This window comes from Brassica napus, chromosome C8 (assembly GCF_020379485.1).
Source record: "Brassica napus cultivar Da-Ae chromosome C8, Da-Ae, whole genome shotgun sequence".
Classification (NCBI taxonomy): domain Eukaryota; kingdom Viridiplantae; phylum Streptophyta; class Magnoliopsida; order Brassicales; family Brassicaceae; genus Brassica; species Brassica napus.
This window is the reverse complement of record NC_063451.1, coordinates 3650715-3677000: the sequence shown is the minus strand read 5'-3', so window position 1 is coordinate 3677000 and position 26286 is coordinate 3650715. Positions and strand designations below refer to the sequence as shown.

Below are 26286 nucleotides of genomic sequence, written 5' to 3'. Positions count from 1 at the left end.
CACTCGAACAAACCAGGAAGCTTGATAAACGACCCAACAACACCTGATCAACGAGTTGTCGAGTTCACAAGTCCGTACGAGCCAACGTCGAGAAACGGCTATATCACTGTCACGATACGGCATGAATCACAAATTCTACGATCGCTTGCAGTCAAGATATCTGCCGAGTTTCCTACACCTTCTCGGACCGCGACTCCCGGAGTTATCGAACGACCAGGAAGCAATATAAGTAAAACGGAAATCGCAAACAAGAAGAAACAGGCGGAGTCTTAATAAACGAGAGACCACAATGGGTTAAGTCATAATACATAAAAGAGGGAAGGTTCATCCAAAGTAAAAAAAAAAAAAAGAAGAGAGAAAAGAAAACAACAACGGAGTCATTCTTCAGGGTCCCTAGCCTGTTCCTGCGCTGCGGCATCGCGGTCGAGAGATGGTTCGGGAAGGTTGGAACGCACCGGTTGACCCGCATCGACGCTTTCAACGCGAGCCATCGCCTCTTCTCCGCGAACCTCAAGCTGACTCTCGGAGGGGTTTGCTTGATCTCCGATTATCTCCCCGCTCCGTGCCCTGTCGACCTCCTCGCCGGCATCAGCTTTGTCTGGTTCACGACCCTGACCATCTTCCGAATTAGAAACGGAAGAATCAGAAATCTCAAGAACGTTGCTACCATCCTGGTTCCCAGCAGATTTCGCTCCCCCATCAATGACTCGCGAGTCAGTAGCGGTCGCGCCAGTCTTCGACGAGTCATCTCCCACGGAATGAGAGGGAGCAGCAGAGGTTCCAGGACGATCAGCGGGACTTTGGAGAACCCCGGCTGTCCTTGGATCGATCAAGCGCACGTTAGACCCATGCGGGTCGAGACCCACGAAAGCTCGCATATCGACGAACTGAGATTCGAGGCGAAGTGGAGAAAGGACCAAGTCAGCCTCCGGGATCTCGCCGGGATCAAGCTTCAAAGCTTCCTCCTCGAACTGTTTTTCTCTAGCCGCGAACATGTCGATAGTCTCTTGAGGGATGTCGTGTCTGCCGGCCGTTAAAGCCTCGAGGCAGCTCTTAGTCCCGAACGCTTGACTTTGGAGTAACCGCGCCGTGGCCAAAGGTCCACAACGGGTCCACCACTCGTGCAGATTCCCAAAATGCTTGTTGGACTTTGCAATCATCTCGGTCTCGACCCTCACCCTTTCCTTCGTGACCTCGTAAATCCGCGAATTCCTAAGGCGGTCCAGTTCTTTCTTGTGCTCCGCGGCCTTGGCTCCTATCTCCTCCATAAGATTGGCCTTCCGCAGCTCCAGAGCCTCGATGGTAGAGCGAGCAACGGAAAGCTCCTCTTCAGCTGCGTCGGCTCTCTTCTTCTGAGCTTTCCTCCGGGCAACCGCGCGATCCCTCTTCTCAGCCATCCTCTCGAATTCCTCCTGCCACTCCGCCTTCCTTCGACGGAGGAGTCTGCTCTTACTCACCACCGTCTTCTTCAGCTTCTCTGCTCTTCACCGGTGAACAGCGAAATACGTCTCTTGTTTTTGTTAACCAAGGGAAGGTAACTCGAATCCCAATCCCCTGCAAAGGATATGTTAAAAAGAAAAAATAAAATAATTCATCAAGGAGAGAGTAGAAGCCCACAGCGTGACATATAAAAAAAAATGGACTTACTCCTGGAAATACGGTCGATCGAACGGTGAACCCTCTCCCAAGAAATATTCCCCCAATGCTCTTGAGCGAGTCTCGCGATAGCACGAGCGTTCCCAAGAAACTCTTCCGGGTATTCACGAGAAGTCGGATGGTCGGCTACAAAGAAAAAAGACAGCAAAAATAGAAGGCAGTTAGTACGCGAAGAAATAAAACGAGTTAACGAAAGCGTTCTACCAAGCAAAGTGTTCCACAAGACACGGTAGTCGTCGTCTAGAGGGTCTTCGAAGGCAGAATCGTCGCATTTAACATAGAAATAGGACCTCTGCCAATCGAGTGTCTTATTAGGATGCCCCCCTATCACATTGTAGCTTGGCCGCATTTTTATCGATAGGAGGCCATCCTCCAACGAACTCACGGACGTCAATTCTTCAAAGGTACGAACGCTCAGCGAGGTATCGATCTCGGCAGCCATAACCAACAAAGCAACTGCAATACAACACGAACCATTCAGAAATTGACTTATCGCTGCATCTCGGCGCCTCGTGTATGCCGTGACTAGACGGGGAATTGGGAACCAAAGCTTCGTATCGTCACGAAAATAGGACTCGTAGACGCATTGATACCCAACCGGCGGCGACCAAGGCCTTTGGCTCGCCGAAGGAATCAAGAAAGTCACCCCAAATCCGCGGCGCTCCCTCCGAAGCCTCTTCACGCTGTTGGGAGTCAATTGCGTCTTCATAACGTTCTCCCAAGCTTGACCGCTCACATCCGGAGAGCGCAGACACTCGGGAGCTATCGCCGGCAGCTCTTCGAAGATCTCCCCAGGATAATAACACGTCGGCATATAGTGAGCTGGAAGGGACCCCGTATCTCGCACCGCCAGAACCGTCTCTATCGCAAGCCTGCGGCTCGGCTTGGTTTCCCCTTACTTCTTGACGGAATGAACGCGCAGACTCGGAAATCAGGATCCTTTGAGACAGATCCAGACTCCCGGTGTCCATCATTGCATCATGATGAACCCGTTCGAACTCCTCGAGCGGAACCTCGCCCGCGTCTCTCAAAGGACGAGATACGGTCGCGACCTCCTTCCCTTTCTGTTCGCGAGATAACCTTCCCCCAGACGACATATCGCTATCTATATTACAACAACAATCTAGAGAGAGAAGTGGAGGGAAGGAGAGAGAGAATACCTGGATAACGCGGAGAAGAATAGAGGAGGAGAGAAACGATCAAGTATTTATAAGGGAGAGATGGGGTACTTCCCCGAGGCGTCATCATGATACCTACGTGGGCCTACGTGTGCCTGGGAACAGTATTTTAGCCGCCCAGAAAACCGAAGCGTCGATTCGGTTTCCCGAAATAACCAGCCCAACTCCGAGTCGAACCAGCGTCTGGGGCAAAATCGGATCTAACCAAACCAAAACCGGTTTTGTTAGACTTGATCAAACCACGCAACATAGCGAAATACTTAACGATGCCTCGCGATGCCCAATCCGGCAATTTATCTTTGAGGCGACCCGTCTGTCCTTCCAAGCCATTAACCTTCTAAATTCATCAAGATCAACGAGACGCTCATCTCGATGAACTGGGGGGACTTACTGTAGAGGGTGGATTTGACATCCCTCAAGGCCCGAAGAACAGGCGGCCCAGCCCACTCAGAACGAAACGGTGTCTCGGCTCGACGGTTTGAAACGCGCGTCTAAGCGTCCTCGACTCAACGGCCACTCGAGACAATATGGGCTTCTCGGCCCAACGAGTTAAAAGCCCACGAAGATGACGCAAACTAGGTCACGGGAGAGTACGAGGTCAACTATATAAAGGGAAGGTAACGCAACGAGAAAGGGATCTGAAATTACTGATACTCACTAGGCGGCTAGATTAGGGTTTTACCTTTGTTATCTCGCCTTGTTGTATCTCTCCGGTAAAGCCTTCGAGGCTCCGGCATCTTTCCGTTCACATATTTCCTTTCCTTGTAACCGACGAAACGCTCTTCCGATCTAAAATAAGACGTCTTTGCTTAAACCCACCTTAAAATCGAACGTTCTCTCGTTCCGTACCGTTTCCCGATCAAACAACTCTCAACTCAATTTGTTCTTAGGGTGAATCACCAGGAGATTACTCGATTTTAGAGAGAATCAAAACGTTTTCAGTGACATTCATCTAGTTGTAGTTCACAAAAAAAACAGCGGTTCAGTGGTAAAAATGTTCAACGGACTTCACCCTTTGTTTTTTGCAATGAGCAAAGTTTGATCGGTTGTTGACTTCTGGTCAACCTTGCTAAAAGTCAGCTATGCAGATAAAAGTTCAATCAAATAAGCGCGAAACAGCAGAGTATTAGTTGGGTCCATTTGAAAAGTAAACGTCGCGGGAAAATCCCATGTACTTAGCAGGCACACGCCTTAGCCACTCGGCCAAAGCGAGTTGTTGCCAAGCTTTTCTTTGTTTTTCTATGTCTACAAATAACAAAATAAATCAGCTAGATTTTTTTAAACTAAATCAGCTAATAACTTTAAAAATTCTGAATTTAAAACATTCAAACTTATCATTAGTTTTGGTAAATTTGTTTTTTTTTTTTTTTTTTTTTTGTTAATCCAGGGGTTCCTCACTTACGTGGATCATTCCCCCGGGCCCGGTTAGGCAGTGGTCCACTTCACCCGGGAAGGTTTTTACCTGGGCTGAGGACAAGACCCAACACCCAGTACCGCTTTTTTGTTGACAAGAATCGGCAGTTTCCCCTCCCCCCCTGGCGTCGAACCCGAGAGCATGACAATTGGTCCTCAAAATCCTTACCAAGCGTGCTACCTCATCCCGTGTATGAGAACACAATGAAGCAAATACAGTTACGGATCAACAAAAGACATAGATAACTCATCAAGAATCCAAACGTCAAAAAGTAACTTATAACAAACAGTAGTGTAGCGATTTACATAGCATACAGTCATAGTATATCCGACCAGTGATCTCTCTATTACAAGTACCTTGAGTGAAGATCAACCATTAAGCTTCTGGTGCTTCATAAAGTTACAGGCTTTGGGAATCTAAAGTTACAGGCTTTGGGGATCTTTAGGTAGGTTCCGATGCTTTGTCGTGGGTTATGTCCTCAACAATCACAACTTTATCTCGAGACTAGATCCTGAACGCAGCGATTCTTGTCTTCATTTCACCCCCAATACCCGTTCCATATAACATAAAATAGTGAGTATGTGCTTGACAATGATTCACCTCTTAACTCTCAAAAGCACAAGTCATGACGAATGGCTCAATGAGAAGGTGAGATATATATTGCTCATATCATCAAAGAAGCCTTAATTTTTACCCTATTCCGGAGATATTTACCACAAGGATAAAACCTAATCATTTCATTAAGCATTACATCATCAAACTATGTGAGAGCCAAAAACCAAGAAAAGTCACAAATTCTATACAAGGATTCTAGAAACATTGACACACTTTACAAAAGGCTTCATCTTCCTTTTTACCGCATGAACATCATCAGATACTTAAGAACTTGTGTTTGTAGAATTCATCAAACGAGAGCCGCGTAACTGCAGAACAATACGGTAAACAAAGAACTGAATATGCAGCCATATATGAACATTTTGAAACCAAAAAATGGACGATACTTTTTTTTTTTATGTACCTGGGTTAGTAGAGAGCAGCCTTGAGCATACGTCGATGCAATCTGGATGCAACTGCTGAACAATCGACCGAGAGAAAGGACAAGATAAACTAGATTTGATGTTCCTTAACACCTATGGTCAGTGGAAAAAAAAGGTTTCAAGCTTTTTGGATCAAAAGAATCCTAAACCAAATCAAGATCTCACCTGAACATTGTTCCTACCACTGAAAGGTGGATAGCCATGAAGCAGCTCGAATAGAATTGCTCCTACGCTCCACATATCAGCCTACAATGTTTCCTATGAGCCTCCATTGCTTGCCATCTTGAACTTCAAGAGATTCAATAGGAGCATAATCTCACCTTTTCATTGTATCTCTGAAACTGAAGAACTTCAGGTGCCATGTAAAACGGAGAACCACACACTGTCTCTAGATACTTTCCCGGGAGCAGCTTTCTGCTTTAAACATGAAAATAAAAAAGGATCTTTATCACAATAACACTAGCATTGTTTTCTAAAATTACCTTGAAAGACTAAAATCAGCTATCTTCAACACCGATTCATCGCCTGCTCCAGCTAGTAAAATATTCTGTTCCAATCAAACCACAATATCACAGTTCATATTACTCTATTCTCAGTCCTCCACAGGATTTAGCCAAATGAAACATTCGCCTGGGCTATAATTATTTGAATCCCTAAAATCTCAAAGCCGGTCCTGATCCTCCCTATAACTGAATGTAACAATACCTCTGGTTTAAGATCCCTATGGATGATGTGATTATCATGAATGATTTCTAAACCAGCTCCTGCATACAACATTCAAACTCCATAAGAGCAAAATCATCAGCGTGAATTATACAAACAATATATAGTTAGATACCGATTTGCTTCATGAATCTTCTGGCGATATGTTCTTGAACTCTCCCGTGACGCTTAATGTATGAAGATAGAGTTCCACCGTCACAATACTCCAGAATCATGATGAGTAAATCCTTCTCCTGGAGAACGTGGAGGAGGCGGATGATGTTGGGATGATCGACGGAGGATAGAAAATCGAGCTCGTTTTCCAAACAGATTCTGAGATTGTGATTGAGCTTCGAGAGATCGAAACACTTCATCACCGCTTCTTCTCCGGTTAGCATGTGCTTCGCTAGCCAAACCGTGGAGGTTGAGCTCTCGCTCAGCTTCGATTTCGCTTTGTACTCCTCCATCGTCACGATAGGCTTCCATAGATCATCATTTCTTCTAACAAAAAGAGAAACAAAAAGAGCGACAAAAATAAGTTGCCACATCAGTCATCTTCGATGGATAGTATTGATGTATATACCCGGTTTAGTGGTTTAGTTAGAAGTGTGGTTATCTTAACCAATTGTAAATCCTAACTATATATACTTGTTTTTTTTTTTTTTTTTTTTTTTTTTTTGATCAAACAACTATATATACTTGTAAATGCTCATTTTAATAAACAAGAGATATTTTTATATTGTATCTCCTTCTTCTCTCCCAAGCAACCATGTTCGTAATATGGTATCATAGCTAATATTGAGCTTGATTTTTACTTGATCTATCTTGCTCGAGCTCGTGCTTTATCGATCTACAAGTTGCGATGGTTTCTGTGAAGAAGTTAACTCGTCGATCGACTCGTTTGACGACCCGTACAGCTCCGATAGCTTCTCCGGCGATCTCTGGTCCGGATTCTCAGGCTTCGCAGGCGATTACCGGTGTCGATCTTACGAACTCGATTCACTCTCCGTTCTTTATGCATACTTCCGATCATCCAGGTCTGATTCTCATTTCCCTGAAGCTTGATGGATCGAACTTTGATGATTGGGAAGCAGCCATGAAGATAGCTTTAGATGCGAAGAATAAGATTGGATTTGTAGATGGATCGCTTCCTCGTCCTCTTGAATCTGATTTAAACTTTCGTGTATGGTCTCGTTGTAACAGCCTTGTTAAGTCGTGGATTCTTAACTCGGTTACAACTCAGATCTATCGGAGTATTCTTCGTTTGAATGATGCGACGGATGTTTGGAATGATCTACATAGCCGATTCCATATGACTAACCTTCCTCGGACTTACAACCTCACACAGGAGATACAGGATTTGCGTCAAGGTTCACTTTCCCTCTCTGATTACTTTACTAAGTTGAAGACATTGTGGAGTAATTTGGAGAACTGTGAAGAACCTGATGATCCTTGTGTGTGTGGGAAAGCTCTTCGTCTTCATCAAAAGGCAGAACGAGCTAAGATTGTGAAGTTCCTGGCTGGTCTCAACGAGTCATATGCAGTCATCCGTCGTCAGATCATCATGAAGAAGACTTTACCTTCTTTAACAGAGGTGTATAACATTCTTGATCAGGATGATAGCCAGAAGAGCTTCACCTCTGCTATATCACCTGCTGCATTTCAAGTCTCTGAGTCTCCTACTCTACCTCAGAATACTTCGACCATATGCTATGTCCAGTCTGGTGCTCACAAAGGGAAACCAATTTGTTCTTTCTGCAACAAAGTTGGTCACATTGCTGAGAGATGCTACAAGAAGCATGGTTTTCCACCGGGTTATAACATGAAAGGAAAGACACCTGAGAAGTTTCAGAAACCTTCAACTTCTGTGACTCCTCAAGTGAATGTTTCTACTCAGTTAGACGCAAAACCTGCTCCACTTGACAACTTGATTGGGAATCTTTCTAAAGATCAGATTCAACAATTCATTGCCCTGTTTAGTTCTCAACTTCAGAGTAATGCAGTTGCTGGTTCAGGTGATGCTTCTACATCTCAGACACCTACTGATCTCCCGGGTATCACTTTCTCTCAGTCTACCTTTTGTTTTGTTGGCATACTTACTGTATCTCGGCATACTCTTAATACCAATACATGGGTTCTTGATTCGGGTGCTACACATCATGTTTCTCATGATAAAGCATCTTTCATTTCTTTGGATATGAATGTGACTAGCTCTGTGAATTTGCCTAATGGTTCTTTAATAAAGATCAGTGGAGTGGGCAATATTCAATTAAACAGGCATATTCTTCTCAAGAATGTGTTGTTTATACCGGAGTTTCGGTTAAACCTCATCAGTATAAGCTCCTTGACTACTGAACTTGGTTCCAGAGTTATGTTTGATCCGTCTACTTGTGAAATACAGGATCGTATCAAGGGCTCGACGATTGGTCAGGGTAGAAGAGTGGGTAATCTGTATGTGCTGGATGTCAATGAAGCTTCTGTGATGGTGAATGCAGTTGTTGATATTGGTACTTGGCACAACAGACTCGGACATGCCTCGTTCTCAAGACTTGATTTGATCTCTGAAGCTTTGGGAACAACAAGATCCAAGAATAAAGGGAATTCTTTCTGTCATATATGCCATTTGGCCAAGCAGAAGAAACTTTCTTTTCCTTCACCAAACAACATATGTAATTCAAACTTTGAGCTTTTACATATTGATGTTTGGGGACCATTTTCAGTTGAGACAGTGGATGGATTTCGATATTTCTTGACTATTGTGGATGATCACTCCCGTGCCACTTGGGTTTATTTACTACGTACAAAGGATGAAGTAATCAGTGTGTTCCCTGCTTTTGTGAATCAAGTAGAGAATCAGTACAATGTGAAAGTTAAATCTGTGAGATCAGACAACGCTCCAGAATTAAAATTCACTAAGTTCTTTCAAGAAAAAGGGATTTTTGCTTACCATTCTTGCCCGGAAACACCAGAGCAGAACTCTGTGGTCGAGCGAAAACATCAGCACATCCTCAACGTAGCCAGAGCTTTCATGTTTCAGTCTCAGCTTCCGCTTGCCTACTGGGGTGATTGTGTACTGTGTGCGATCTTTGTCATCAATCATACACCGTCTCCTCTACTTGGTAATAAGACTCCACATGAAGTTTTAACTGGTAAGATTCCTTCTTATGATCAAATGAGGACTTTTGGCTGTTTGTGTTATGGCTCTACTTCTCCGAAACAGAGGCATAAGTTCCAGCCAAGATCAAGAGCTTGTGTTCTTCTGGGATATCCGTCTGGTTACAAGGGTTACAAGCTACTTGATTTGGAGACTAACAAAATTTCTATCTCGAGAAATGTCATCTTTCATGAGGAGATATTTCCATTGGCTTCGTCTCCTATGAATGAAGCTGCGCTGAAACTCTTCACACCATTTTTGTCTTCCGGTAACATTCCTTTATCATCACCATTCTCTTCAGAAATTTCTCCATCTCCTGTTCTTCCACCACAAATTTCTTCCAGACCACGTAAACAACCTGCTCATTTACAGGATTATCATTGTTATACGTTGGATTCTGATCTACAATATCCTATTTCGTCTTCTCTTTCATATTCTAAAATCTCTCCATCTCACTTATCATATATCAATACCATCACAAAAATCCCAATTCCTCAATCATTTTCTGAGGCAAAGGATTCTAAAGAATGGTGTGAAGCGGTTGATAAGGAGTTTAATGCTATGGAAGATACAAATACTTGGTCTGTTGCTACTCTACCTGCTGGAAAGAAACCGGTTGGTTGCAAGGTTCTTTATTCTCTGAAGTTTAATGCGGATGGTACTCTTGAGAGGAGGAAGGTTCGTGTTGTTGCTAAAGGATACACACAGAAAGAGGGTTTAGACTACACTGAGACATTCTCACCAGTAGCTAAGCTCACCACTGTTCGGTTTCTATTGAAGGTAGCTGCATCTCGAAAATGGTTTCTTCATCAACTTGATATTTCAAATGCATTTTTGAATGGTGAGTTGAATGAAGAAATTTATATGAAGATCCATGATGGTTATGCAGAGCGGAAAGGTCTTATTTTGCCTAAAAATGCTGTGTTTCGTTGGAATAAATAGATTTATGGGCTAAAGAAGGCATCACGGCAATGGTTTCTGAAATTTTCCGCTGCTTTGTTGAGGTTGGGTTTTACCACAGGCACTGGAGATCATACTTTGTTTCTGAAGTCTTGTGCTGATGGTCATTTTCTGGCAGTGTTGGTCTATGTTGATGATATCATTGTTGCTAGTACTAATGAATCTATCTCCAAGTCTCTGATTCAAGACTTATCTCAGCAATTTAAACTCCGAGATCTTGGTGTTTTGAAGTACTTCTTAGGGTTGGAGATCGCTCGTTCAGGTGAGGGCATTTCTATTTGTCAACGGAAATATGCTTTAGAGATCCTCACCTCTTCGGGTATGTTGGGTTGTAAACCTACATCTACACCTATGATTCCTAATCTTCATCTGTCCCTTAAAGATGGTGAACTGATCTCTGATCCGGCGATGTATCGAAGTCTTGTTGGTCGTTTGATGTATTTGACGATCACACGACCAGATATCACTTATGCGGTGAATCGGTTATGTCAATTCTCTTCAGCACCACGTTCCCTTCATCTTCATGCTGTGTATCGAGTTTTGCAGTACATTAAAGGAACGGTGGGTCAGGGGCTCTTCTACTCTGCTTCTGATGACTTGACTTTGAAAGGTTTTGCTGATGCGGACTGGAATTCATGTCGTGATAGCAGACGTTCAACAACTGGTATGGCTATGTTTCTTGGTGATTCGTTGATCTCCTGGCGTTCAACAAAGCAAGACACGGTCTCTTGTTCTTCTGCTGAAGCAGAGTACAGAGCATTGTCTAATTCTTCTAAAGAGATGGTTTGGCTTATCAAGTTATTGAATGATCTAAAGGTTCCTCAGATTCACACTCCTATATTATTCTCTGACAGTACAGCAGCTATATACATCGCTACTAATCCGGTTTTTCATGAGCGGACTAAACATATTGAGAATGATTGTCATTTTGTTCGGGAAAGGCTTGATCGTGGAACTCTCAAGACTCTTCATGTACGGACTGAAGATCAGGTTGCTGACCTATTCACGAAGCCTTTGTTTCCTTATCAGTTTGAGCATCTTAAGTCCAAGATGAGTATTCATAATATCTTTGGAAGCTCATCTTGAGGGGGCCTATTGATGTATATACCCGGTTTAGTGGTTTAGTTAGAAGTGTGGTTATCTTAACCAATTGTAAATCCTAACTATATATACTTGTAAATGCTCATTTTAATAAACAAGAGATATTTTTATATTGTATCTCCTTCTTCTCTCCCAAGCAACCATGTTCGTAATAGATAGTGATAGTGTTACGACGTCGTTTCAAGTATACGATTATGAGGAGAAGATTAAAAGGAATCGAACCGAAAACGGTTCAGAAAACAGAACCGAATCTAAACCGGAAAGTTGATTTGGTTAGGAAAGTTCGGATACAAATTATCAGGCTTATATCAACCCACAAAGTGATATATGTAGGTTAAAAGAGGGTCAAGTATCATTTATCCTGTGGTATAGTTATTGTTAGAGAGAAAACCAAGCATTCAAATTTTTGGAGAGAGAGGACGTGGTTACCAAACTTTTAACTATTGATTAGAGATGACAATATCTCGTCTAAGTTTTCTCTCTCAGTCCTTTGTTGTGGAGTAGTAACTCGCCTAAGACCATCAGCATTAGGATGGGGTTCACAAAGCATTTTTTTATTATTATTTTTTTTTCTGTTTGATTTTTGTTTTAAAAAAAAAAAAAAAAAATATTAATAGGACCAATCGCGGGCCGCCACGTGTCATGGGGCCCGCGCTACAGTGATGATCCGGGTTCATTGGAGTGAACTCCCAAGAGACAGATTCATAGCTTTTGTTTATTTTAATATTTTTTTTTTTTTGAAAACTGTGTGAACTCCCTTTGGAGTTCACCAATGCTGATGCCCTAAGATCCGTTGCTGGTCGAGCCATAAGCTCTCAATCGAGCCACCACTTCAAAGTAGTAGTATAATCTGTCTAATTTCCAAGATATCAAACAAAGTCTTATTGGAAGTTTAGACCAGTAGTATCTAATAATAATAAGAGGCTATAACTAGGACTCCTTTTGAGAAAGCATCCAAAAGTAAATTGATGCGGACAGTTTTAATCAAACTCGAAACCGGATAGATATTCAAAACTCCCCAAAACTTTAAAACCCAAAAAGATCTAAAATAAATTCAAACTCAATTCTGATAGGTATCCCAACACTACACGAAAACGTTTCCGTAACGACGAAAAATTACGAGGAAAATCTTTCCTCGTAAACTTACAAGTAGTTTACGAGGATGTTACGACGAAATTGAAATTCGTCGTAACGTAGATGTAAAATTACAAGAAAAATGTTTCGCCGTAAATACCTAATAAAGTTACGACGAAAGTACGCCGCAAACAATAATCGTCGCAAATTTACGACGACACATGTTACCGTTATTTATTGGTGAAAACGTGTATTCAATGCGCTTTGAATTGCCTAATTTCGTTGTAAACTCGTTGTAAAACTGATGTAAAAGAGATGTAAAACACTAGTAAAATTTTCCTAGTAAAATCATTGTTATACTTCACCTACCAAACTCGATTTTTTTTTCTATATATATGTCATTTCTCACAACTCACTCTCTCACAACACACAAACAAAAACAAGAAAAAAATATTCTGGGGAAAAAAAATTCCCAAAAAAAATCTAAAAAAAAATGGCGGATGACGGTAATATTTACGAGTTACAGAGTTGAATGTATTCCCATAAAGATTCGGAAGGGAGAGTAACAAATGCATTTCTGAGCGGGCTAGAGACATTCATGTACCAGACAGGCTGTACACCAATCACACATGAAAGCGGTAAGATGTTATGTCCTTGTCGGAAATGCAAGAATTCAGAATTTGCACGTAGTGAAACTGTATGGAAACATTTAGTAAACAACAGATTTACACCACAATATTATATTTGGTATCAACACGGAGAGGGTTATGGTGGAAATGAAGCTAATAGTAGTTATAATAATTTTGAGGATGCTCGTACTAATGAAGAACCGAATCATTTGCATAATGAATATAATTACCATCAAGAGGAGCAGATGGTAGATCATGATAGGGTTCAAGACATGATTATTGATGCATTTTTAGAAATAACTACAACAATAGCTGATGGAACTAAAAATGTAGAAGAACCTAATTTGGATGCAAAAATGTTTTACGAAATTCTAGATGCTGCAAATCAACCAATCTACACTGGTTGTAGAGAATGTCTCTATAAATTTTCTCTAGCAGCTAGGATGGTGAATATTAAAACAGATCATAATTTACCTGAGAATTGCATGGATGCATGGGCGGAGTTGTTTAAAGAGTATTTGCCATAAGACAACGTGTCTGCTGGATCTTATTATGAGATTTAGAAATTGGCTTATAGTATGAGTTGCGTTCGGAGATGATAGATTTTTGCATCGACAACTGCATGATCTACTGAAAAGATGATGAGAAGCTAGAAGAGTGTTGATTCTACAAGAAACCATGATTCAAACCGCAAGGACGTGGGAGGAATAGGGTATCATACCAAAGGATGTGGTACCTACCAATTACAGACAGGTTGAAAAGGTTATATCAATCTGAGAGGACTGCTGCATCGATGAGGTGGCATGCCGAACCTGTCCAGAGGGATGGCGAGGTCGCTCATCCATTAAATGCAAGAGCGTGGAAACACTTCAACAAGGTAAACCCAGATTTCAGTAGAAATATTCGGAATGTCTATCTTGGGTTATGCACCGATGGATTTAGTCCATTCGAAATGTCTGGGAGATAATATTCTTTGTGGCCAGTCATTCTTACGCCGTACAATCTACCGCCGGAAATGTGCATGGAACAAGAATTTCTATTCTTAACCATATTAATCCCTAGGCCAGAAGCATCCAAAACGGTCACTAGATGTTTTTCTTCAACCATTGATACAAGAGCTAAAGGAGTTGTGGTCAGAAGGGTGAGGGCGTATGATTGTTCGTTGAAAAACAATTTTACGATGCGAGCAGTTCTGCTGTGGACGATAAGTGACTTTCCTGCTTATGGGATGTTGTCTGGTTGGACAACACATGGAAGATTATCTTGTCCATATTGTCTTGGATTGACATATGCTTTTCAACTTAAGAATGGTAGGAAGAGTTGTTGGTTTGATTTTCATCGTCGCTTTCTTCCCATTTCTCATCCGTACAGAAGAAATAAGACATTGTTTAGGTACAAAAGAGTTGTCAGAGACAGTCCTCTTCCATATCTCACCAGCCAACATATCGAAGCGGACATTGATTATCACAGAGCTTAAGAAACATTTAAGCGTGGAGGAAACTGGCATGTTTCTGGAAATATGCCTGATGGGTATGGTGTGGCGTACAATTGGCATAAGAAGAGAATATTTTGGGAGCTGCCTTACTGGAAGGATCTTCTTTTACGTCACAACCTGGATGTGATGCATATAGAGAAGAACTTTTTTGACAATATCATCAATACAATACTGAACGTCCCTGGGAAGACAAAAGATAACAAGAAGTCAATGATGGACTTACCGGATTTTTGCTCAAGAAGTGAGTTACATATCAAGAGCAATGGAAACGTTCTTGTTCCTATCTTTCGGTTGACATCAGAAGCTAAAACAACTTTGTTTGACTGGGTTGCATCAGAAGTTAAGTTCTCTGATGGTTATGTTTCTAATATGTCAAGATGTGTTGAACGAGGTAAAAAGTTCTTAGGAATGAAGAGTCATGATTGTCATGTGTTTATGCAATGAATACTTCCATTTGCTTTTGCCGAGCTCCTTCCAACAAATGTACATGAAGCAATTGCAGGTAAATATTAATTTATAATATATGTACATATGTTATGAAATGTTATTAATTGGGTTTCTTTTTGCAATATACAGCCATCGGAGCATTCTTCAGAGATCTTAGCACACGTACGTCCAAGGAAGAAGTCATCGAAAAACTTCATGAGAACATTCCGATCATATTGTGCAATCTGGAGAAGATATTTCCACCATCATTTTTTTACGTCATGGAGCATCTAGTTGTCCACCTCCCGTATGAAGCATTGCTTCGTGGACCTGTTCACAACGGATGGATGTATCCGTATGAGCGTTCCATGAAACATTTGAAGGGAAAAACAAGAAATCTTGCAAAGGTCGAAGGTTCAATAGTTGTTGGGAGTCTGACAGTAGAAACATCTAACTTCACATCATACTACTTTGCTCCAACTGTTCGTACAAGAAAAATAATTCCTAGAAGATATGATGATGGAGGAGTACCGACATCATATGCAGTTGATGGTGTTCCTGACATTTTATGTGAAATTGGACGGTTTGGTGGTAAACTGAAAGAAGTATGGTGGTCATGTGAAGAAGATAAGCATAGTGCCCACACTTATATTTTGCTCAACTGCGAAGATGCAGTAATCCGTTCATTTGAGAGGTAAATATTTTTGTGAATGTTAATTATATGAAAAATGTTAATTATATATGCTTTAATGCATTCATTTTATTTGCATCATGTTTATATCTCAAGTTGAAGAAGCAATACCAGGAATATCCTCAACTGAGGTTGACGCACGGAAAGATAAGCACTTTTGTCAAGTGGTTAAAATCACATGTATATATATATATATATCTCATTTTAACAGTGATGCTATAAGATAATTTTAACGGTGATGCTTTTTGTAGGTTGAGTATGACGATCCATATTACCCCGTATGATTTCACGATTTGGTCCAAGGTCCAGTAGCAAAGGTCACCACATCACCTATGTATTTCACATGAGGTTTTACCTTTCACACATATGAGTATGGGAGACATCGGGAGCAAGTAACTACGAAATATGTGTGAAAGGCGAAACAAACTTTTACGGGATATTGTAGGAGATTATTGAAGTCGAATTTCCGGGGTTATTGAAGCTAAAATGCGTCCTCTTCAAATGTGAATGGTTCGACCCCGTTGTGAACCGAGGTGTTCGGGTTAACAAATTTGGTGTTGTGGATGTCAATTCTGGGAGAAGATACAACAAGTTCGAGCCTTTCATCCTAGATTCTCAAGCCGAAGAAGTCATCTTCCTTCCATACCCCCGCCTTCGAAGTTCTGGGATAAACTGGGTAGCTGTTATAAAAATTACACCTCGTGGACGAATTGTTGCTGGAGAAGAACCACCTTTTCAAGAAGAAGACGCTATCAATGAAGTTGATGTACCTGATCAACAACTTAATGAAATCCTTCTGATCGATCCGGAAAACCAACAATATGAAGATCTTCCCAAGGATGTGACAGATGAAGCACGTGAAGACGAGTTCGATGGACGCGACGATGATCATTGTACTGATCTTGATGAGAACGAAAACGATTCAGAATGATGTAATCTATGTAACAAATGTTGTTTTTCTTTTTCATTTTCTCACTTTAATGTATGTGTATCAAATAGTTTTTTTATCATTTTATCATTTAAATGTATGTGTAACATATGTTGTTTTAATATAATATGTTTTTTTTTGTTTAAAAAAATTAATTTGGAGTTTAGGGTTTAAGTTGGATAAAGAGGAAGAAGATGTAAAGAAGAAGATGATGTTATAAGATAAGTAACTTTGGGGTTTAGGTTTTCAGGTTTCGGGGTTTAGGGTTAAAAATCGTAAAGTCGTCGTAAACAAAAACAAAGGCCTAGTAAATTCGTCGTAACTTGGTTCACGTAAATTCGTCGTAAATTTTTCACGTAAATTCGTTGTAACTTTAAGAACACGGGTCTGGTAAATTCGTCGTAAATGAAAAAAGCGGACCTTGCAATTTCGTCGTAAATGAAAAAACGCGGGCCTGGTAACTTCATCGTAACTTTACGACGACTTTACGAGAATAGCGTTTACTTATATATAGGTGACGCCTCAGAACGAGCTTTGGTCGTTCATTCCTCCCAAATCCCTCTCCACTCCTCTAAGGTAACCTCTCCCTCTCTCTAATTTTTTTTAAAAAAATTGTTTAGTTTTGGGTGGTTAGTATAGATAATTAATTTAAGTGGTTAGTATAGGTAATTAGTTTAGGTGATTAGTTAGGTATCATAATAATATTTTTAAATTATGTCGTTATTGATAAAACTAACTGTAATTTTTTTAAAAAAATTGGATGGGTCCTAGAAGAAAGCCAGCAACACCTACTTACTCTCAGATGTTTCATGATGGTGTCAGGACATCTTCTTCCGGTCCATCATCTTCCGAGGCAATTCCAGACTCTCAGACATCCCAGGGAGTTTCTTGGAGTCCTCCTCCTCCTGCACCTCATATGCCTCCACCTCCTCCTCCTCCAGCTGCTGCACCTCAACCTGTCCCAACAGGTGCAGTTCATCCAGATTTGCATGTGGCTCCATCTGCCCCATACGCGAGATATACAGTGGAGGATTTGCTTGCCCAGACTGGACGAGAGGGCTTGGATGTTCTAGATCCTGATAGACCGCCGTGAACTTATTGGTAACTTGTTATTTATTAGTACATTAAAATTTATTTTTTTTTATTTTTTAAATATTAGGTTCTCTTTTCAGGTTTGGAGCCAACAATCGTGTTGGCCGGAGCGTGTCGGAAACGATCAAGGGCTACTATGACGGAGCCTACCCGAATTGGAGTAAGACTCCAGACCACGTTAAGACGACTTGGTTTAAATATTTTGCGGTAATATATATTTTTTAAAAACATCTAATTAAATATTTATTTTAATTTTTTCAATTTTTTTTCTGTTTCAGCAAAGGTGGCACTGGTCCTTGGGAATCCCCGAGAGGGTGAAGAGGGAATTCGTTGCAAAGGCAAAGACCCGCCTTTGCAACACTGTCTCCGATTGGAAGGACAAGTGGGAGATCTACGGTTATGACGGAAAGCCCACCGAGCTCATGAAGGATGTATGCGATGATCTCATCGCCTTTTGGAAGCTACCCTCTTCGATCCGTAAGGCCAACTCTTTCTCCGCTTCCCAAAGAACGAAGGACAAAGATGGTCATTTCCCCATGGTTCACAGAACCGGACAAAAGGCTCACGCCGGAATCCGTCTAGAAGCTGTAAGTTTGTTTCTAATATTTATTTTGAATTCTTTAATTTATTTTTAATTTTAATATTTAATTTAATTTTAATATTTAATTTTATTTAAGTTTTTCGTTTGTAGTATGAGAAGACGAGAGTCTTACCATCTCTGTCTGATCTATTCAAGATGACCCACGCCAGATCAGACGGGATTTTTGTAGATCCGACATCCGAGAAACTCTTCAACGCAGTGGCTTTTCGGTCTGAAGAGCGCGAGACGCAATTAATCCAGCAGTCTCCCGATGGATTACCCGTCAAACTGACCACCGAAGAGGTCGACAGGATCTTCGAAGAGGTAAAACTTTATAAATTTATTTAAATAAATTTAACTATTTAATAAAATTTAACTATATTAATATGTTTTTATAGGTGGCTCCTAGAAAGAAGGGACGAACAGTGGGAATAAGTTCTGTTAACCCGACTATGCAGAGAACATTAAATGAGAGACGAGCAGCTCTCGGGATGCCAATACTGAATCCCGAAGATGCCGATCCAGACCATTCTCAACCGAGCACCGCCACCGACTACTTCGATTATATGTAGTAGTTTTTTTAATTTGTTTTGTTTTGTATTATGAATTTAAGTATTATGTTATGACTTTTAAATAGTTTTTGAGAATATGTTTTGATTTTCATATTTCATTTTATATTTAAAGTTTTTAAAATTTCAAATATTAAATAATATTTTTTATTTTTATTTAAATAGTTTTTGAGAAACGATGTAAATTCGTTGTAAACTTATCATGAAATTTACAATGAAATCCTCGTAGCATCGTCTAACGTTTACATGGAGCTTACATGGGCAGAATTGTAAAATCCTCGTAAATGTTACATGGAGTTTACATCGAAATAATACGAATACTTTACAACAAAATGTTACGTCTCGTTTACGACGAAATGTTTCTTTCCGTTTTACGAGGAAAGCTTTCCTCGTACTCGTAAACGTTACCACGTGTTTACGACGAAACCTCTGTTACGACGGACGTTTAACAACAAAACGGTTTTCGATGTTAATTCGTCGTAACATCCCTTTTACGATGAATTAACAATTTACGACGAATTAACAAAGAATATTGCCCTCGTAAAAAATATGTTTTCTTGAAGTGCAAATACTATAGATTTCAACAAATTATTAATAAATATTTATAACATGAATAATTAACTCAAATATTTAGTTGGACAATTCTCTTAAGTACCCATTTTAAAGTTTTTGTCACCAAAAGAGCCCAAAAAAGAAGATGACCAAAATAAATTTCATTAAAGAGGCAAAATACTATTCTACCTATTGCTTTATAGATATATAAATATAAATAATGATAAAAAATTAAAAAAATAATTTTATAGTTTCAAATTATATGTTTTCAAATTCAACTTTTTATAAAAAACAATTTCAATTTTTTTTTAAAAAAAATTTCTCTTTGAAAATCGAAAACGTTTTTTGAAACTATTTTTACAATAGCGTTAGATAAACGCTATGATAGAGTGAGACCTAAAATAACACTTAATTAATGTTATTTTGAAAATTAAGTGAGCGAAAAGATAAAATCACTGATTTAGCCAATATTTAGCAAGAAATTAGATTTAAGCGCCAAAGACATATTTAAGCGGTTTCAATAATGTTATCAAAGACATATAATAGCATTTTTCTTAGCGTAAGCATTTTTCTTACGCTAAGAAAAATCATTCTTCAAACGTTATATTTCAAACACTAAAACTCTAAACCTAAACTACATACTACTAAATCATTAGCTCTTAAATTTTACAGCTATACACAATTTGTAATTTCCAAATTTCTTTAGTTTTGTAACTTTAACTTTATAACTAAGTCTTAACATTTATATTTAAAAATTCATTTTAACATTTTTAACCCCTAAATTAAAAATCTAAATCCATACCCTATATCTAAACTCCAAACCCTATTCTCCAAACCCCAAACATACTTCAAACCATATGTACTATACCATATAAATTATAAATCTACGCAGTAAACTAATATTTTCCAACTTAAACACCAAATCTTAACACATAAATTACAAATCTAATTTTTCAAATTTTATTCTCAAATTTCACTCTAAATCCCAAACCCCAAAATCCAAACCTTATATTATAACACTAAATTTAATTAATTAAAAACTCCAAAACATAAATTTTATATTCTAAAACTAATCCCTAACACTATATGTTAAAGTTTTATATGTTTTAATCTGATTTATCTTGTGTTGGTAAAGGTGGTGGTCATGAGCAAGAGGTGGTGGTCGTGAGCGGAGCTGGTGCTCGTGAGCAGAGGAGACGTCTCCTCCCATCGTCACGGGTCTCGAGCTTGCCCATGTCATCAACGGTCTCGAACTCGTCCCGGTCATCCATCGATGGTGCCGGAGATAGAGACAGAATAGAGGAAGACATCGAGAAGAAAGAGGCAAAGGAGGGGGGAGGCGGCAGCAGAGATATTAGGTTTAGAGTTAATTAGGGTTTGGTTAATGAGGTTTAGATTTTGGTTAATTAGTTATTGATTTAATGTTCTGGTTTACTTAGTTTTTTTTTTAATTCTGGTTTAGTTTTGTAAAATTAATTTTAATTCAATTTACAAAAAAAATTAGATTAATTAATAAATTTAATTCAATTTAATTTTAAAATTGGAGTAATTTTAATTTATATTTTAATTCAGTTGTATGTTACATATACATTAATATATGATTTCTATTGTAGAAAGACCTATCACAGCATGAAATATGAATCGTAGTTAAGCTAATAACATCATCCAAGTATTGCTATCATATATGTACATATCGTAGCGTCCAAAAATCTGTTATCATATATGGGGTACCTACGATGTCTACCGATGACATAACATTTATTAATTCGCTATGAAACACCTTCGATAGCATATTTTCCGCTTTAACAATATACATATTTTTTGTAGTGCCAGAAAATACCAAAACTAGTTCAAAAATACATGAATACCCAACTACATGAAAAGCTATAAAATATATCTAAAAATCTGAAACTTTACCAAAAACCCCAAAACTATAACCTAGTTTCCTACTACATGAACCTATAAAGGAGAATTCTAAACCCTAGAAGAAGTGGATCGACTATTCTACTCGACTTTAACATCATCAACTAGAAATAGGGTTTATGGGCCTATAAGCTGTAAGTCCTGCTCTAAAAGAACAATAAAACATTACATTTGATCCTTGTTCCTTGTACAACTGAGTTACTTCATGTTTCCGTAGTATGACGAATAACCTTGCTTTATTTTACCCTAACGGTTTGGTTTGGGTATTTTGTACCGGGAGTACCCAAATTGTACTAAAACCCCGAGAAATACCAAAACCTGAAAATATACCTGAATACCAAATACTTGAAAAAACTATGAAAATATCTAAAAATCTGAAATTTTACCGGAAAACCCCAAAACTATATCCGAAAACTCAAAGCCAAAACTTTTTAAAAAATCCATGATACCAAAAATACATATTTTTTTGTCATTCGGGTAGTTGATTGGGTCTCGGGTAAGACCTTGATTCGAACCGAGATCCGCATATACAATATAGAACTGGACCCAAAGCAAACCTTTATTTTCGGATCGATTTTGGTTTGGATTTTCAGGTTCGGGTAAAAATGTCGGTATAATTAGAAGTCCAGTTTGGAATGAAAGTCTATTACGGTAATAAAAACTTCCTTATTAAAAATTCATATAAAACATCCCCTTGAATTTGTGATCATATTGAAACAATCATATTCATACATTTCTATTTTTTTTTGGGTCAAAGATTCATACATTTCTATAGTATATATTTTTAGAAGAAAAAAGCATAGTCAGAAAGTCAAATGTGTAAAGAGGGGAAAGTCAAATAGTATGTTTCTTTTGGGGATCTTTTTCATAAAATTCAATAAAAATGGAAAAGTTTGCTTGACAGCTTGTACTATTTCTTTGTAGTTACTCAATTTTCTTTCATTGTATTCTACCATAAATCTTACATTCCATTTTTATTACATAATACTATGTACATAAAATAAAAACCAATTTTAATAGATTTATTTTTGACACATGTTAAAATTTCATGATGACAAAATCCAATTTTTGTAATATAAAAAGCTTCCTTCTTCCTTGTAATAAGACACATACATCTTCCTTGTAATAAGATACATACATCTTCTAGCATACATATTATCTCTGGCTTTCATCCAAACCTCTACAAAAGTAAAATTTCTAATGTCTATAGGACATATAACCGAGGATGGAGATAAAGCTCTCTTTCTGCAGCAAGAAACTTCTGAAATCAACTCTCCTCTCATTGAATTTCCGCCGAGTACTAATGTTCTTGTTGTCGACTCCAATCTCAGCACTTTACTTGATATGAAAGAAATCATGGAACGCTGCGCCTATCATGGTAACTCTCTTCTTACATATGTATGTATAAATTTAGCGATTTAATAAAGAGTTGTTGAAGTTAGGGTTTAGGGTTTATACTTATGTGTTTTGTCGTTTTCCAGTGACGGCTTATGCGGACGCGGAAGAAGCTATTGCGTTTCTGACAAAGTGTAAACATGAGATTAATATTGTGATTTGGGATTATCATATGCCTGGAATTAATGGACTCCAAGCTCTCGCAATCATTGGTTCAAAGATGGATCTTCCTGTAGTAAGTATGTATATCGCACATTAAAGTTTTATTTTTCGAACTATTATAAACAAAATTCTCTTAATTCGATAGAAATATAATTTATTTAATCTTTGTGTAGTTATGTCTGGTGACGATCAAACAGAATCGGTGATGAACGCAATGGTACATGGTGCATGTCACTATGTTATGAAACCCGTTAGAAAAGAGATCATAGCCACCATATGGCAACACATTGTACGCAAGAGGATGATGTCTAAACCCGGTTTAGTTCCACCTGTTGTGGTTCATGATGACTGTTCCAAGCAAGAGAGAGATGATTCCGTGACCGTAGACCAAGATGATAGTGAGCAGAGCATCGATAAGATAGAAGAGAAAGCAACAAAGAAACGGACAATGATATGTATAGAAGAAACTCAACCAATGCAATCACATTTGGTTAAGAGTAACGGTTCAGACCAAGACGACGACGATTCCAGGAGCGTAAGCAATTACAACAATGAACAAAAGATCGATAAGAAAAAAGAGAGCTATTTCAAGAGACCGCGGATGTCGTGGACTGGAGATCTTCAACAGAAATTTCTCGAAGCCATCGATATAGTTGGTGGGCCTAAAAGTAATCTAACTATTCTAAAATCTCTAGTCGTTCAATTTCTTTATTATTTCTCTTCTATTTACTAATCTTTTTTTTAATGCAAACGCAGAAGCTAGTCCAAAGGTACTTCTCAAATGCTTGCATGACATGAAGATCGAAGGACTCACTAGAAACAATGTGTCCAGTCATCTTCAGGTTCAAAGAAAAACTATTATTATATATTTTGACAATTAAACTAGGATTCTGCATATATGAATAACACAAGTTCTACATCAATTGTGCTGTCGTGCAGAAATATCGTCTAAGTCTTGAGGAGAACAAAATTCCTCAACAGTTTCCAGAGACTGGTTGGTCTAGTTTGAGTAGACCTTCACCTTTCTTAGGTATGAACAATGGTTTCATCGCACCAACGTCCCTTAGGAATGGTCCAGCTGTTTACCCGGTCCAGGACAATCAATATCAAAATGGTTACTTGGCAATGAACAACAACCAGCTCGTGACCAATAATATGCCTGGTTTTCCCTACTTGGACAATGATCACCATCTCCAGCAGCAGCATCAACAACGACAATATCAGCTTTCTAATCAGGTGATGAACTGCATGATGAGAAAGAATGAACCTCAACAAGCTTATAATGGCATCGGTTTAACGGATCTCGAACCAAATATTTATCCAAGTTTGCCGTACGATCCAAACGAGTTTCTATTCGATGGCTACAATTTCAGTAACTGATATGAGCTTCTCTTTAAGACGGTCTTTGTAGGAGATTATTTGGTTTCTAGAAAAATTCAAGATTGTGAGGGAATAATCAAGTGACATAAGGGAAAACTAGCATGTCTAGTGCGTTGCAAGAAGTTTAGCTATTATTATATGAGACTAATTACAAAGTATCTGTTACTGGTAATATGTATATCAGTAAATCAGGGTATCATATGTATGAAATGCTTTTTTTTTTAATAAACTTTTGATTTATGAATATTTTTTCTTTTAATAGATTTGATTATATAGTTTATAAATTGAGATGCCTGCAAGTTCTTTTTGGTTTCGGTTCTCTAGATACCAAAATTTTGAACCGTTTGGATATTTAATCAATTTCGGTTCGGGCTCTATACTATTTTTTTGGATCGGATTCGGTTCGGTTTTTTGGATTTGGGTTTTTTGCATTAGCATATATGCTTCTTATTATCCAATCAACATTTATAATAGTATTTAGAAGATGCAAATGCTCTCCAAAGGCTTTTTTGCCCAAAATTTTCGTATAAAACTTTTGATAAAGTATTTGCAGTTTGAATGTATAAAATTTTAAAAATAAGTTAACAAAATAAGTTTATTTTATTTAATAATATCAGAAGACTATATTTTTATAAAAAAACTAAAATTTTTGTTTTTTTAAAAATAAAATTAATTCTTAAAAAGAAAATAAGAATATTTCACATTAAAAGTATAACTAAATTTGATTTACTATTAATAATAAAAATATTAAATTATTTACAAATATATTAATATTGTAAATAAATAAATATATATATATATAATAATATATATATATATATATATATATATATATATATATATTATTTAGAAATAAATAATTTATAATCATATACTAATTTTATATATAGGGAATTTGCCGAAAAAACCTATATATTCATTTTAAACATAAAGGTGTATCTCATATCCAATCAAATGCAAAAGCAACCTAAAGGGATGGTAAAATTAATAATCTATTATATTAAAACAGAAGTCACAACCTCATTTCATGTGTGATTTTTTAAGTAGGACCATTTATTAAAAATTACTTATATGAAATTTGCAAACATATCATTTTAACTATTCTAGAAAAATAAAATATATATTCCTATATTTTCTCTTAAACATCTGAATAAAATCTTTTCATATATTTTTCAGTATAAATATGTATTTCATATTTATTTAAAATATAAATGTTGATTTTCTTCACTTGAACAAACCTTTTAAACAATAGATTAATTTCTTAATTATTTAAAATATTCATTTATATTTCATTTTTACTAAAATAAACCTTTTAAGTATCTAATTAATTTTGTAATTATATTAAACTCATGTAAAATTTGTATTAAATTTCTGATATTAATTTAACATAATATTTTCAATTAAATCTATCATCTCTAACATTTAAGATTTATTAATTTAGAATTTTGTACCACAATGTTGAAAATATGCTATCAATATGAATGATCGGTTTACAAATGCTATTTTGAAAATGCATTATTTTTTTTGTTATTAAATATAGTGACTAGTTTAGTTTAATTTTACAATAATAGAAGTATATGGATGGTTTGCTTACAAAAAAAAAGATAATCAAGCTTATTTTATGGGTTTTTTGCAAATATGACTCAAAACTTGAAGTCAAACACAAAACTAACCCATGTTTTTTTGGAACTTTGACTTGTCTCTTTCACCCCCAAAGTTCATATTATTCACGAAAACGCCATCACTTTTTTTTTTTTTTGAAAATGCATATTTTACTCTATCACCCTCATCTTGCTCAAGTATTAACAATATTGTCATTGCCATCAATATACCAACCACCATGAAGAACCAATTTGAAGCTCTTAATGCACCTAAAAATCGATTTACACTCATTCTTTCTCAATTCTTATGAACCAAAAACAACACCTATTTACTTTCTCTCCATATTCATCCAAAAAAAACCCCAAGATTTTGATTCTAAAAATTTTATGGTTCATAGAGCCAAGCTTACGATTCTTGGTGTGTAACTTTGGTTCGAGATTCTGGGTGCTTGGAGAAGACTTTTGTATGCTAAACAAATTATCTCACTGGTTGAAACTATGAAATTAGTTTTTTTTTTCAGATCTGTTCGTCCAGACGACTTATCCGGAAGTCGTATGGCTGTAGACGGCTTACATGGAAGTCTTCT

General features: G+C 37.9%; 3 protein-coding genes across 3 annotated transcripts; 2 read left to right on the top strand and 1 right to left on the bottom strand.

Annotated features, from left to right (window-relative positions):
• Positions 1–4915: 4915 nt before the first annotated feature.
• LOC106419554 (serine/threonine-protein kinase ATG1t) lies at positions 4916–6550 on the bottom strand. Its single transcript, XM_048765682.1, has 7 exons — positions 6124–6550; positions 5991–6049; positions 5768–5832; positions 5606–5699; positions 5451–5531; positions 5267–5378; positions 4916–5171 (listed from the first exon to the last, which is right to left on the bottom strand). The coding sequence occupies exons 1-7, from the start codon at positions 6533–6535 to the stop codon at positions 5119–5121; spliced, it is 876 nt and encodes a 291-aa protein (XP_048621639.1). The 5' UTR covers positions 6536–6550; the 3' UTR covers positions 4916–5118.
• Positions 6551–17361: 10811 nt separating this feature from the next.
• LOC125591784 lies at positions 17362–18689 on the top strand. The gene is made up of 5 exons (XM_048766638.1): positions 17362–17534; positions 17618–17714; positions 17816–18124; positions 18229–18399; positions 18516–18689. The coding sequence occupies exons 1-5, from the start codon at positions 17362–17364 to the stop codon at positions 18687–18689; spliced, it is 924 nt and encodes a 307-aa protein (XP_048622595.1).
• A 2706-nt stretch (positions 18690–21395) lies between these two features.
• LOC106419604 (putative two-component response regulator ARR19) lies at positions 21396–24342 on the top strand. The gene is made up of 5 exons (XM_022707648.2): positions 21396–22539; positions 22643–22795; positions 22892–23386; positions 23475–23560; positions 23658–24342. Exons 1-5 carry the CDS (start codon positions 22362–22364, stop codon positions 24096–24098), a joined length of 1353 nt encoding a protein of 450 aa, XP_022563369.2. The 5' UTR covers positions 21396–22361; the 3' UTR covers positions 24099–24342.
• Positions 24343–26286: the final 1944 nt, after the last annotated feature.